Genomic DNA, 15,595 nt, shown 5'->3' on the forward strand with positions numbered 1-15,595 from the left:
CTTCATGGACACAAGCAGGCAGCAGACCCTCCACCAGAAAAGTTACATATTGCACCCTTAATGCATTTAATACAATACATCCACCACCTCTACATTTGACAGAATAAAGTCGTGCACTATTGACTTACCACATACAACACAAGACAAAGACTGCTCTATGTTTTAAATGAAATTCATTATTTCTGCTCACCTGTTTGTCCTGAAGAGTTTGAGCTCGGGCGCATTTTGGGAGTGGGAGGGGGAGCTCGGGGGGGCATGTGGTCGGAGCTGCTGCTGAGCCTCTTCTCTTGTTTACTCAAAGACACAACTTTAGACCGGAGCTCATCGTCTGTTGGCCTTCGCACAAACCGCCGGTCCACGTATTTGGCTTTAATGTAAGCTTCCACCTCGTGTCTGTGAGAAGTTACAGTGAGTATGGGATGGAAACAACAAAACTTACTTAGTACAGCCAAAGGAATAGGTCATTTCTGTTGCTGTCCACCTTGTACCACGTTCATACCTCGGGTCACCAGGATTTGGTTTTCTGGCTCCTAGTTCCTCCCGTCGAGCCTCATAAATCTGGTTGATGACTTTATTACCCAGTTCACACATTAACTGTAAAGAGACATAGGAATAAAATTGGAATGAATTTTTGAAATGAATTGAAAATGTTTCTATATGTAAATACAATTTTAAGTTAAAATTGTATTTAAGAAGTTTTAAGCTTCCCAAAATTGTACAGTGGCTTTACCTTTAGAAGTTCTGGTTCCCATGTGTCCAAAGTTAACGATCGCACTTTGGAGAAATGCACACCCAGACTCCTGCATTTGTTGAAAAAAGACAAAAAAATATATATATACATTTAGTTTGCTAGGTGCTGCTATCAAACAAACATTTGACATCCTAATCATGAAGGTTATCTCCAAAGCTGTAAATACAATCATATTTCCTAAGTGTAATGGGTTTACCTATGAATGCCGGAGCACTGGATGCAGAGTGTGATCCCAAGGTTGATGCTGGCCCAACGCGGGTCTGGCTGGCCGCAGTCACAGCAGCACGAGTTTCCAGGGATGGCCAAGACTTTCTGAAGAGCATTCTCCCCTTTTAGAGAGCGCTCCTTTGTCTCCCCTCCAGAGTCCAGGCTACCGGTGGATGTCGACGACTTTCTGTCTAGTTTCTGATATAAAAGACGTGTGATATAGGTTAGCATTCAAAGAACTCTCTCATCCCAAAATGCCATTAGTCAACTGCTCGGTTTAAGATGACATCACAACACTCTATAAATAACATGTGATACAGATTGACAGCTGAAAGGAATGTTCTTAAAACACAGATTTTTGCTGTAATATAGTGAGTACTTGTGTTTAGCCATTAATAGAAATGATCAGGTTCAACTTTTTTTTTAATTTATCTTTGAGAAAATTATTTATATTCCCAGATGCAGGACAAAATATTTTTTTTTTCTATGGATGAAATTACATGGTATTCGCATAAGGAATTTCTCAAAGGCAAATTCACAAATGTTGAACCTGATCATTTCTATCAGTGACTAGACCAAAGAACTCTGCATTTTACCTAACCCCCATTAATATGTATTTAATATTAATGGCCAATACAGTGTTTGATGTCATCTTAAACCAACTAATACATTTATCTTACGTCGGCATCTTCCCCCTTATCCCTGAAGGCTGTGGCAATGCTGTTTTGGACGGCTTTAATCCAGGCTTGCCTTAGTTTCTCAGAGTCAGCTTGCATCATACAACTCCTATAGAATAAACCCAATACTTTAGTACTATATTTGATATACAGGCACCCACATCCATACAGCAGTTCATGACTTACTTAGTGGGTGACACAACTTCAAAACAAAAGCGGCGCTCAATATCTTCACAGTGTTTAACTGTGCATAGCCTTAAATCCTCCACCACCACTGTTGGGTTGTCCTGTAGGAAAACAAAAAAATTTCTTTAAGTACTACATAAAGTGACACACTAATTTGACATGCATTTTCACACCTTAAATTTCTTCTGGTAAACTAGTTGATTGTTTTGTATGGAGAACCAACGCCTGAAAGAAGATCACAAGTTAGCCAAAGCAAAAAGCTTGGATGCATTTCCCAGTAGTCTTTTAATAAAAACATCACTGCTGCATAAATCTGTTGTGGCTTTAGGCAGAACAAACACATTCTGGGACCCCGTGACTTCAAAGCTGTAAAAGACATCAACCCCTCAAGCCATAGTTCAAATACTTGCATTTTTACTACTAGGAATAAATATAGGCCATACTGACAAGAAGTAATGTTAATCTAATTTCTATTTTCTTGGCGTATGTCGATGACAATATTCAATTAATATTATGGAGAAAACTATGGAAATGTAATTTATTTATTATTTATTTTATTCATATAGCACATTTAAAAACAAGTTCAGCTGCCCAAAGTGCTTCACATAAAAAGTCATCAAAAACAGGTATACAGATAATACAATCCATAGGCAAACAACAACAGAACACCAAGATATCCTGTTTAAATGTGTTGGACATGTCTTTGAAAGTATTAGCTGAGCTTTAAGTAACAAAAAAGCTGAAATTACTGTAAAATTATTCCTCAAAATTGCAGTAATCCCTCAAAATATTTAAAACATAAATTTTCACCCTAATAGTAAATAATTGTACAGATGTATAGTTCTGATACCTGTTCCATGTTTTGAATGCATTGCTGGCCCGTTTGAAAAGGTACCCCTCCATGGCAATGCCGTTGTCTGCATCCACATTGTACTCCAGCTTTGTGTCATCATTTGAGAAATCCTGAACATAACACACAAGAACCACAGTAGATATGATTTGTATCAAAAGTTACATTAATGTTTTTATAGTGAGTAGTGGGCATTGACGTCACAAATGGGGTCTCTAAATACGTGTATTAATCACTTCCTCTTGATAAGATTTCAAGGGGAAACAAAATAATAAAAAAAACACCGTTTCCAATTAACATACTTTACACACAGCTTGAAAGGCATATGCAAATTTTTAGTATTTGTTAAGTTTATAAGAACTCAAAAACAACAAACTGGTGTAAAAAACAGGGCTAGTTTAGTTGAAGCTTGGATACATTTTTGCATCACTAACTGTAAAAGGGTCTTGTTAATGATGCCTTGTGTCACATGATCTGGTGTGTTGTCATGGGACTGTCCCAGCTTTAACTACCTGAGCCACATTTCTAACACGCTTCAGGCTTCTCGTCTCCATCAGGCGATACACAACACCAGGCCTGAGAGTTACATTTCACTGACGCTAAGACGCAAACTACAACAAGACCTCTCTCTCTCTTACTGTAACGAGTCTCTGTCCCTTCTCGAAAACAACCAGCAACTTGTCATGTCAAATAAAATATCACACTTACAGTATATTTTTATAATATTAGTTTTGTTTGTTCACTTCTCAATTTTGCTTATTCTTTTCACTGAAGAGGGTTTTGGCCTTTGCTGTGTAGTAGAGTATACAGGTAACTATAAACATGACAAAAGACACAACAATGAATACTAGTACAAACTAATCACAGTCTCATCATTTGCCTACATAGACAGCCTCTATAGATAAAATACTATATGACAAAAAAGACAGAAGTAACCTTAATATTATAATTATGCATTACATTTTCAAACGTCTCCATAAACGGTACGTGTAGTAAAAATGTGGTTTATTATTTCCTCTGAGAACAATTTAGAGACAACTCAAGTGGTGAAGCATCCACCCACTGTCAATATGTCAATAGCAAGCAGCAGACAACCAACACTGAAAATGAACAATGCCACATCACAATAAACGATGCTACAGAGAGCACCTCAGAGCATCACACACTCCAAAACAAGTAAACAAGTGTTTAGTTCTCCAAAGCCACTGCAATGCAGCCGCGTGCAGGACGGTCAGATAAAAGATGAAGGTTACAAAACGGAAGTGAGATGGAAAATGATGTGGGCACTCTACGTACGGAGGATGACCTCCAAGCGCAAAAGTTGCGATAGTCGAGTAAAGACTCCTCCTAGAATATTACAAAGAAACAGACAAGACGTGTAATCTGTGAAATGATGAGGTAACTGAAATAGAAAGGAATGCTGAAGGAGCAGACGGTTAGTTTCTAAAAATAGCCTTGGACACATGCGTAAAACACACACTATTAGCACAATCTGACAGTCAGTCACTCACCAGATACCAGACATAGTGAAAGCGGCTAAAAATCTTCATTTTACAAACAGTCTGTGTTAGAGCATCTCTAAAGTCCCAGTGTGTGGCATCTCAGTGTCTGAGACGGGCCACCTGTCTAAAGCTCACCTCCTCCTCCTCCTCCCTGTGTTTGTGTGTACACATGCCTATCGCATCTATAGACCCGCCCCTGGTGTTATTCTCACTACCTGAAGGTCACCTGCTCCTGCCTATGTGATGCTGCTGTCTGCCCACAGATAACAGTAAAAATTCTGGGATCATATATTTTGGATAGATGTGTACAGTACACTGTAGTGTTGAATGTGAAAGTTCACATTCAACACTACAGATTATAGATTTATTAACCTGAACACAAATAACAAAACTTGTCATTACTTTCAGGTAATTAGAGAAGACACTAAATCTTTAGGGCAGTGACCTTTCAGCCTGTCTTATAGAACCACTGTCATGCCTCTATAGACAGAGCTGCAGCTGAATAATTCAAGAACCCTGATAGAACGCATACTAAATGTGACCTTAAGACACACTCCTCTAAAGTGATCAGTGTAATAATACCAACAAGCAGCCTTCTTTTGTGTAAAAAGTAACTATAGAGGCCCTCAGTTACGTCTTTTATTAAAAACATGAATAACATGAACCCATAAAGCCTTTCAACAGAAACATTGCATTGAAATGCACAATTACATGCTTGGCCATTCTACCCAGTGGGATTACCAGAGTCAAATGACAGTCATGCATGTTTAATCCTAAACATAAGTGAGTACTCATCTCTGAACAATGCAGACTGTAAAATTATTAATATGCTTGTTTTACATTTTATCGGGTGCCTTACCTGCAGAGCAGCCTGAAGCAAGCAAAAATAACAAGAGAAAAGTGAAAGAAGACAGACAGTTTGTTAGGACAGTTGGTGTACAAAAGACAAAGGCACCAGGAAGAAGAAAAGGTAAAAATAGCATCTGGAGAACAGCGTGAGGACGGTTGGAAGTTAGCACATAAATCAGAGACGTAAAAGTTTAACATGTAACCATAGACAGTACTGTTAGGTTGATACAGCCAAGTTTGACATTAGACAAAATATTCTTCAAGGTGTGTTGCTTTTAACCACCTTTAGAAAAAAATAACTTAACCTAATAAATATCTGGGTTGTAGTCTGCTTTGCACTGAAAGCAGAACTTGTTTGTTTGGAAACTGTTTCGGTGAGTGGTGAATTATGCACAAGTGTGGGGCTGAGATCATCCGTACTGGTTGCATTACTTAAGGGGGAGAAGCAATGTGTTCATTCACTTCTAGAAAGCACCAAAATACTCTCTAGACCACAAGAGGCCATTGGGCTGTATCCATGTGTCCTTATCATTACAGATTATGAATGAAAGACTATCATGAGCCTGGATCTTGAGAGCTACTACTGTCAGATTACAATGACGTAGTTTGTGTTCAAAAGTGTGTACCTTTTGCTGGATGGTGGAGTGTTTTTGCTCCATGTCTCGCTTCTCTTTGGCTGCATCCACCACCAGCTGGTCCAACTGCAGGAGACAGCACTCATTAGTCAATATTATAAACCGTTCATTCACAGCATTTTTCACACTTCCTAAATTATCTCCAAGAAACACTGGCAAAAAGAAACAGGACATACTGAGACAAGGAAGAGCCATTTATTTTCAGGATGTTTCATACAGTTATTGGCAACAAAATATTGACATGGTGCCAGTTTCACCTCAAGCAGTGTAATCTTGTTTTTTGGCCTACATCATCTCATGTCCCGCTTTCAGCACAAAATATTAGTGTATTTTTAATAGGCCATTGACTGGTTGAGGACATGTGAGCGAGCTAGCAAACTCAGACATCTTAAAAGGGCCCATACGCTATGTTCAGATCTATGTTATAATGTTGTTTCCTCGTCAAAAACATACCCAGTTGAGTTGTTTTTTTACTGTTTCATTCACACATGTTTAACACACAAACCGTGTATATTTTGTCTGACTTCTTCTCTCAAACAGAAAACACTCTCTGTTCCACCTTGTGATGTCATGTGGTAATAAAGAAGTGCTCCACTGTGCTCCATACACCTTTGCTAGAATAATTGGAATAATTTCATCTCTGGAATTGCCAGTCTCTACCGACCAAAAGGTAAGAAGTAGTTGTTAATTTGGAAACTACACATTGATGATATCATAAGGTGGAACAGAGCATTTTGGGCTTGTGATGCAAACAGACTAATAATAAAGGGTTATGCTAACATGTCTGAATTAAACAAAACACAACTGTTTTGTCTTGTCTTTGCATGTATGGATGTTATTCTGCTGTATGTTGAAATTTCTGCCTCTTGGCCAGGTCGTCGTTGAAAATGAGAATTGGTTCTCAACCGACCTACCTGGTAAAATACATAAGGTTAAATACAATTTTAAAAAGCTCACAAGAGTCAATTTTACGTAATATAGGGACTTTAAATTGTTAGTTAGAACTTGTGGCTATGTACTTACTGGTGACAATGATTTTATCTATTGACGCAAAAAGACATCAACTCTCTTGAATAGTGGTGGATGGTGTTGACTTTTTAAAGTATTCTGATTACAAAAAACAGAAGATATTTTGTAACTAATGAAAAAAGAGCATTTATATTATCAGAAACAATTTGATACTGGAATTTTATCTTGAAAACAATATTAACAATATTATGTATAATTTTATATAATGACCCACCTCTGCTCTTAAATACTTTCTCTACTTAACTTGTGTTACATATGATACTGAAATTAGCAAAACCTCAGGAGATATAATCCCAAATATGGCTGTAACAATGGAAATACAATTTGGTTTTATTTAGACAGGAAGTGAGAGGGCCGTCCAGCAGCAGACCAATAAAATCAGATGGTAAATATTTTCTGTTGCCAAACCAAAACAACTACACTTTCCATCTCTCTCTGTCTCGAACTCTGTTTCTTACCTATGCTGAATCAGTTTAAGATAAATTACATGAAGGCAATATACTTTAGAAACACATAAAAGGTTTCAAGTAAATTATCCCTGGCCATCATTGTAAATAAGAATTTATTCTTAATGTTTTGCCTGGTAAAATAAAGTTTAAATAAAATATCCAACCTGTTCACAACTCCTCCACACTTCTCTGCATAGTCGCTCCACTTTCTTTAGCTTCATGTTGAAAGACAAATATTCCACTGTACAGTTTGTTCCAATCTCAGTAAGAGTTTTAGTTCACACAGGTTTGATCATCAGCCTGACCAGCTCTTCTTTGTAAATCAGTCTTTAGGATTTAGCTTCCATTCGATTAGGAAAAAACACAATTCTGGGGATCCCATTTGCTCTGTTGCTTGCTTAGGACAGTTAATGTTGTCTTTCAATCTAAAATTTGACTATATTTTAAACAGCAAATGCTAGGCTATGGATTTAAGCTATGGCAACTGTCCTCTATTACAGCAATTTCACAATTCAAATAAATTCAAATAAGTCTTTTGAATGGAGAATGGTCCTCACAAAATCCTTCAAAAGAGGAACAAATAATTTCCCAGAAACCTATGAATACACAATCCAAAAATCTTTACAGTAAAAATTCTAAAATATGAAATAGAAAATAATCCCATGTTGCTTTATTCTTCATTCCAAAATTGCCCAGTTTGTAAATCCACACATCTGTGTTTGGATATCTCTGCCATAGAATGCTGACGCCTCAGAGCCACCTCTCTAGACAAGACTGTGTTGAATAAGAGAACTCGACTAACTCTCTGTGAGAAAACCCTCTGCAGCCCTCTGCTTTTCCTCATTCCTGCACAGTTCAGCACCCACCCACTGCATCCTGATAGTCATCTTATAGCCACATACAAGTCTCCTATGTTTATCAGAGGATGCATAAACATTTGAACATCTCAGTGCTCAAGAAGAGGCCAACTTGAGATGAGGCACAAGGGAGAAAGAATATAAAATAAGGTAAAAATTATATATAATTACATTTCTCCAATCTAGGGATGTCAAGATTATTTGTTTATGTAAGCAGAGACGCATCCAAAAACAGTTAAGCCTGCTTGCTGTGCCCAAAGACAAACACTGTTGAATGAAAGTAGATTTGCACAGCAATTCTTTGAGGCTCCCAATTTTTATTTTCAATACCCTATATTTTGGGTCAGATCTTTTCTTCAGACAAGATTATTTGTTTAATCGGTAATCATGAATATTTAGATCACAATGTAATCATACAAAAAAGGTTAGGCTGAAATTATCCAAATTATTCCAGTAAAGGTGTATGGAGTTTAAAAACACAGTGGAGTACTGTTCTAGTCCTTGTTTAGTCCTGGTCTAACCCTGGTTTGGTTTGGGGTTTAGTCCTGGTTTAATATAATAATGTGGTGAATGTGCAATAGTGAATGTACCCCAAGTAAAGAAGACAAAAGATGATCAAATTATGTTGGCAACCCGGTGTGGGACGAGACACAATTTCCATGATATAAGATGAGATACCCGATTTCTTTACATAATTTAAAATGGATAAAGTGTGCGGTTCAGTTTAGAATTTTGGCCTCTCCATTTTAATTTACTTTATTGTCATTGTAGCACTGCTTTTTGGAACTACAGCTTCTCAAGAAATGTAACTCACCAGCACTCTCTTTTTGTCCAAACTAAATGTGAACACGGGTTGGAACCAACTTGCAGGACTGAAGATTGACTGATACAGACAGCTCAAGAAAGTAAACCTAAATGTCTTCTCTGTCTCTTTACGCTGCATAAATTAACTTTTACTTTAAAGTTTGGTTTCCTAAAACAAATCACATACTAGAGGGTTGGGGTAACACATTAAATGCTGTGTCGTGTCAGTAATTGTGAATTTATTTATTTATTTATTATTTATTTATTTGAAGGACAGTGTGCAGATACATTAAAAAGATGGCTGCACCAGATTTAGCAAAATGCAAATTTTCATCTGTAGTCCTTAAAAAAACCCTAATTATTAAAATGCAATTTCATCTGAACATGTGCTCTCAACACTAAAATTTGATATCGTGACATCCCTACAACTAAAGTCTAAAAGTCTAAAGTGGTTAAACAGCATTGTTCTCACAAGCATAACAAAATCCATAATGAATAATGCATGACCTATAGTTGCCCTTCAATCTGCTTTAAATAGCTCAGTGTTTGCTTATAGCTGATGTATTTAGATTGGATGTTCCTGGAATATTGCAGGACGAGCAGTGATTATTTTTTCAGGGATTTTGAAATAAATGTTTAAACAGGAAGTCTCATATAACCTGACACACGTGCAACAAGCCAAACTAGATTGTACACAGTCACACAACCACATGGAACAAAATTCCTATTATGTAATAACTGCTATTACTGATAGAATTATGTTTGTAGAACATGTCTTGACTTCACACTTCCGGGAAAAGTATAATATGGTAAATGTGACCCTATTTATTTTTTTTCTATCAAAAACCTAAAGCAGTGTACCTCATGAGGTTCTATGATAAAATTTAACTCTAAAGAAAAAACAAAGGAGCGAGCAGTACCTGTCCCCCGAGCTGTTTCATGAGGGGTTGGAGTTCGCTGAAGAGGTCATAACCTTGATGGAAAAAAGTCAGGTGGGCATACATAAAGGACAGCATCTACAAACAAAAGCCAATGTGGTTATTGGGAGAATACATTTTAGATATTACAAAACAGATTATAATAGTTACCGATTTAAGGATTTCTGATCTTCTTTTGGACTGTAGCACGTTGATCTAAAATTAGAAAAAAAACAAAAAACAAAGAAGAAACACAATGGAATATGTAAAAAGACACTTTGAGATGTATTTCAATACCAGCCACATATAAAAGTAAGACTCTAGGGGGAGGGACTACAGTACACAAAAGTCATTGACCTAAAAGTAGAAAAGGTCAAATGAAAGGCTTTAGATAGAACCACCATGTACTGCTGAATGACACTTCCCAGTACAGTCACCAGAGGGAGCTCTCTATCACATATTCTGTTGCTCAAAGCTCTCACATTATGTTTTACATATTCTCAATGATACTGTCCTGTTTAATACTTGAGCTTATGAGAAGGAATATTATAGTATATTATATTATTTCATGCAGAAAGAATTTTTAACAAGTATTTAAGTATAGGTCAGCATGCAACTAAGAAAATCTTTTATATCCGCTGTGGTCAGCAAATTTAATTGCTTGTGGTTGAGATTTTCACAAGACGCATTGGCCAAGTTCTAATTTCTGTGCTATTATGGTCATACATGCTTTTATAACGTTTTCTGTATTTATATCAAATACTAAGTATCATCTTAAACGATTTAGTGATTGAAAACAACATTTTTGTAAATATTAAGTCAAATACACACCATTGCCAGGTAAAACAGATATACACTTTTATCGTTAAACAGGTACTGTCTCAAAACCCTTTTCATTGACATTCCACGTCTTAGCCCAGATTGTGTATAATGAGTGGAAATACCACAAGAGCAGGGATAATGTGGAGCAGAACACAAGTGAAGACAAAACTGCTGACAGAAAACCCCAAATCTTTAAGGTTGCTGAAATGTGCTGTGCCAGCAGCAGAGCTTATGGATTTCTTCTAAGTCAGCCAAGACACAACTTGAAATAATTTCTCAGCCTTCTTATTCTTTGTATGCAAGATCACTGGTTTATGTGGGTGTAGATGACTTTGGTGCAAGGGGTAAGCTGAGTAATTCAAATGACAACATTGTTTTTTGTATTCAGGCATCAATCAGCTAAAACTCATCATGAGCATTGCTACACTAAATATTATTTAAAAATATCAGAGACCCAGAACAGCTGTGGCTCATTCACCAGGGTGCAGTTGACTCAGTACTCTAAGCATGACTCAGCGAGCTGTTGTCCCATAATAAGGTCAAACAGAGCAGTGTGACTCAGATAAATGTTGTACCTGTAGGACATAGTCGAGGACGATGTGTCTGAAGCACTTGCGTGTGGCAGTAAGGATATTAGTGGCTTCCTCCACCTCGTGCTGCTTATTACGTGGGGCCTGGGCATTCTTGATGAGCGCTGCCTCCTTCTCTTCGCTCACCTTATCAAACTGCTTTTTGGCGTCTTTAAATTTACGAAGGTCACTAACAAAAAAGAGATACATTTTTTAAAGTTACCAGTTGGCCATATCACATCCTGCTTCATCCAGTGCACATAGTTGTCTTTAGTCACTGTAGCGTTTGGCTGATGGTAACATTCAGGGGTCATAAGGAGAAATCACTGTGGGATGTAACTGCTGTGGTGGTTCTGTACTGAAGCAGGGTATCATAAATATAATGGTGTTGGAATAACTATAAGCCTATCTATATTATAACTTGAACACAATACATGTCATTTGCCTTATTTGAGTTTCAGAATATTTATCAGTGTCCCATCTATCAGTCTACTTATCAGACTTTTGTGAGTTGATGTGAATAAAGGTGATTTCACAGTGCTGTAGGGAACAGTGATTGCTGATTAATGATGCAGTTTGTTTGTGCCAAAAGCCAAAGTGTTAATCTCTAAAAGGATCAGAGCAGATGCCCTCAAAGTGTTTACCGACTCAATGACACATTTTGTTTACTCACTCTTTCACAAAGGTTTGAAGCTGAGTCTTGATCGATCTTTGGGCCTGATCAAATAAAATCTGTAAAGACATAAACATTGTTAGTCATTCATAAAAAAAAAAAAAAAAACAATTAAAAAAACAGTGATCTTATAGTTAGCACTTGGCCCTTTCGTTTACAGTTTTTTTGCTAACATTACAGGCTGCAATTAAAGATGTAAATTCCCAAAAACCCAGTGTTTTAGTGAAACCCCCTCTTAAAGTCGTCAGTTTGGTTATGACGTGACCTGCTTATTCTTGGCTGTGAGTCACAGCCTCATTAACCTTCAGACTTTCCTCAAAGGAGAAATCTGCAAAGGGCTGTCCCCTTGTGCTTCATTTGCAAAGGACCTTAGTGTTAGGGGTCTGTGGGGACAATCAGCTCAGTGATACAAAGACCCCACCACAGACCGACACAGTCTCTGAGGGCATCGTGTGTGGACAGACACTGAGCTGACAGTCAGCTGATGGGACCAGAGCTGAGTCAGTCTTGGGCCAGCTCTGCACTAGTAACACACTGGAGCACTAGAGCTAGTCAAATATTTGACTATGATGTTTTATTTTCAGATATAATGCATGGATGTACACAATCTGCGATTCTTTGAAATTAACTTTGCCTTGGAAAAGCATCTTCTGTGTATCTTACTGTCAATCTGTGACCACATTCACAAACTGGGGATAAAGAACAATACCTCAGAGAACCATTTGCAGAGGCTTTAACATTTTACACACACTGAAAACACAATTAGACTAAGCCTGAATTTCTAATATTAAGCAGAGAAATGTCTTGAAGCTTTCGATGAGAATCTTTGAGGATATGAAAGAGGAAAAGAGTAGAGGATCCTATTGTCTTATTTTTTAAATGGTATGGTCACACAAACATCAAGTGGCAACTGTGTAGGGGTGGGCAATATTGCAGAAAACGTTTACAATAACCGAAGATATTTTAACCGTGCATCAGGAATGTGCCAAAACAGGCCTGTAAATGTCTTGGTTGAGGTTCAAGTCTAGCACAAAATGTGAATGGACCAAAATGTGAACCACAAAGGGCAGAAATATGACTTTATAGTATACGTGTGTTTGGGAGATTACATTAGAGGTTTCTGTCTCTTAATACATTTATAAAAAATGTAATCCATATTCTAATTTTGAAAAACAACAACTGTGATATTATTAATTATTCTATACATCTCCCACCGTGACAACTGAGCATGCTATAGTCTGCTACTAAAGGCCTGGCTCAAGGAAAAGAAGAGACAGGCCAGGGCTAAATGACACAGCAGGAGGATAAGATATTGTGTATGTAGTACTCAGGACAGGTGTCTGGTTTATATGCTGTTCATAAAATAAATATTTTAAAAGTAAATGAATAATCTGTCCATCCAGCTGACTTTAGTTACGAACTCAGCTGTCAGTACATTGTTGTTGTTTAATACCGTGTGATAGTTGATCATCTCTTGAAGACTCTCTGCGAACTTTGTGAGGCTCGACTGTGGAGAGAAAACACAGCGATGAAATAGAGAACAAAGCAACAACAACAATCAGGTCCATTCATTATTAAACTCAGTAAACAATGTATTAGCTGTTCAACACTACAGAAAGAAGCAGTCAATACACAGGACAAACAGGAAGTTGTTCTTTGTCATGCATAATTTAAACAAAAAATAAATACAATAAAATAAGGGGACAGAACTCATGGGGTTTAGAGTAAAAGTAAAATAATCAAATACAATATGTTTGCAGATGAAAATGTGCCAAATGTTGCATGCAAGACACCATTTTGTAAAAGCCACATGAGGAGCCCAAATTTGATGCATGAAACTATCTTGTTTTACTGGCTGGCTCGCTTACCTCAATGACCTCATCTTTAGTGGACTGCTGGGCCAGTTCCCGGATTCCATTTACAAACTGCTTGTTGGCTGCATTGTAGGCTTTCCCAGCATCGATCATCCCAATGCACAACTTCACCAGCTGTCAAAGAGATAAAAGATAGTGAGGACAAGGAATAAAAGTCTAAATAAATACATTTTAACTGTATTGTATAAGAAACCTTTATTCCGAGATAACCAACAGTAGGTCATGATAAGCTCACTCAGTTTCTTTAATTACACATAGTTTCTTATCAGTGTTGCTGATGCATTTGGAGAAAAGATTATTCCAGGCTATGAAGTCTTTATGTTTTCGCTTTTCATTCTTTGACAAAAATATGTCAGTGTGAACTGTCAGTGGTGGGGGTCCAACACTATGGAGATGTTATTGTTTCGCCTGACATTTTATTTAAACTTCTATTAATAGAACTATTACTTTTACTTTATTCAGTCACTGGTGTAATAGTGGCTGAAAAATAACTCTACCTTCCAAATTCACCCTAAAACTTGGTGCCGAGAGTGCCACTTGTCCACTCATCTGAAGGTTGGTGGTTTGAATCCGACTCTTGACATGAACATCATTGGTCGAGCGGTCAGATCCACTGCCCCATAAGTTGGCAGTGCAATTCTAGCTTTCACAGATGAATGCTGCCATTGTGTCCTTGGGCAAGACACTTAACCCACCTCACCCCCAGTGTCTGCGTACACTGATGTATGAATGTGTGTGTGTGTGTGTGAATGAGTCAGTGGTTCTTTGATGTAAAGAGCTCCGAGTGGCTTGAAGGTGGAAAAGCGCTATATAATGTGACCATTTACCATTTACTTGTCTCCATGGTGATAGACAAATGTTACAACACATTGTGGAACATTCCAGATAAAGCAATGATATCTCCATGGAAAAAAGAAGGTGGTTCCAGAAAGGTTAGTGCATCGTTAAAGACCACATGTAAAAATTTAAGCTTTTAACCCCTTTTTTAACACAAAAAACTACAATCACTAGACATACAAACACAGAAATATAGTTTATCTGTATAATTTGTATAGCACTGTCTCACTGTGTCATCACAACAGGAGTCCAATAGTCTTAAGCCTATAGGGAACAGATGGCCATTCTTATAGTGTCTGTCTTAGTGGATAACATTTCTGCTTATAGCTCACATAAGACTATTAATGATCATGATTTTAAATGTGTAATCTAGCTGTGTCTCTGCTTTAGGCAAGGCAAGTGTATTTGTATAGCACAATTCATACACAAATTCAAAGTTCTTTACAGAATAAGAAAGACATTAAAATCACAATACAATCAAATCAAAACATAAATAATCCTCATAAAATTAGCATTACAAGAAAAGAGTGCAGAATAAAAGTCAGTCATATGCACAGCTAAACAGAACCGTTTGAGCCTGGATTTAGACATGGTCAAAGTAGACTGCTCCAGGTTTTAGCTGCATAAAACTGAAATGCTGATTCCCCACGCTTTATATTTAAAACCAAAACTCCTCTAAGCCTATGTAAACTAGGCACGTGTGAGTAAGAGCTCCACCCATAAGCACATGCAGTGACATACATAGAAATGATCACAACCATTTCTGAGCGACACGCAGTCCGCCCACTCCACAGATCCTTCCTCTGGAGCATGAAGGGAAGTGAAGCTGGACTGACTCATGGAGGTGGGGCCCCTGTAACTGTGAGCCCAACAGAACAATAGACTGGGACCTTCCACACTCCTTGTCTCACTACAGGCTACTCAGAGCTCATAGGACTGGAGGAATAGTACTGTACTAATATTACGCTGATGGCCAAGTCTTGGGTTACTTAAGATATTAAAACAAGGTACAAGACAGTAGGGCTGGCAGACATCATGTTTTATTAGTACTAATTTCACAAACATACATTACAATACATTAAATTTTACTGATGCTTTTGTGTACAA

General features: G+C 37.5%; 1 protein-coding gene across 1 annotated transcript in view; it reads right to left on the reverse strand.

Moving 5' to 3' along the window:
* Window positions 1–15,595, reverse strand: part of LOC117370123 (arf-GAP with coiled-coil, ANK repeat and PH domain-containing protein 2-like) — a 32,494-nt gene that overhangs the window by 7,557 nt on the left and 9,342 nt on the right. Inside the window, exons 3-17 of the mRNA XM_033965490.2 lie at window positions 13,646–13,765; window positions 13,231–13,284; window positions 11,778–11,836; window positions 11,111–11,294; window positions 9,885–9,929; window positions 9,717–9,812; window positions 5,649–5,723; window positions 2,672–2,784; window positions 1,995–2,046; window positions 1,822–1,922; window positions 1,639–1,744; window positions 948–1,156; window positions 731–800; window positions 500–594; window positions 191–393 (exon numbers count right to left, since the gene is read on the reverse strand). Coding sequence (XP_033821381.1) covers window positions 191–393; window positions 500–594; window positions 731–800; window positions 948–1,156; window positions 1,639–1,744; window positions 1,822–1,922; window positions 1,995–2,046; window positions 2,672–2,784; window positions 5,649–5,723; window positions 9,717–9,812; window positions 9,885–9,929; window positions 11,111–11,294; window positions 11,778–11,836; window positions 13,231–13,284; window positions 13,646–13,765 — 1,582 coding nt within the window. The remainder of the gene's footprint in view (window positions 1–190; window positions 394–499; window positions 595–730; window positions 801–947; window positions 1,157–1,638; window positions 1,745–1,821; window positions 1,923–1,994; window positions 2,047–2,671; window positions 2,785–5,648; window positions 5,724–9,716; window positions 9,813–9,884; window positions 9,930–11,110; window positions 11,295–11,777; window positions 11,837–13,230; window positions 13,285–13,645; window positions 13,766–15,595) is intronic.

Source organism: Periophthalmus magnuspinnatus, chromosome 4, assembly GCF_009829125.3.
Source record: "Periophthalmus magnuspinnatus isolate fPerMag1 chromosome 4, fPerMag1.2.pri, whole genome shotgun sequence".
Classification (NCBI taxonomy): domain Eukaryota; kingdom Metazoa; phylum Chordata; class Actinopteri; order Gobiiformes; family Gobiidae; genus Periophthalmus; species Periophthalmus magnuspinnatus.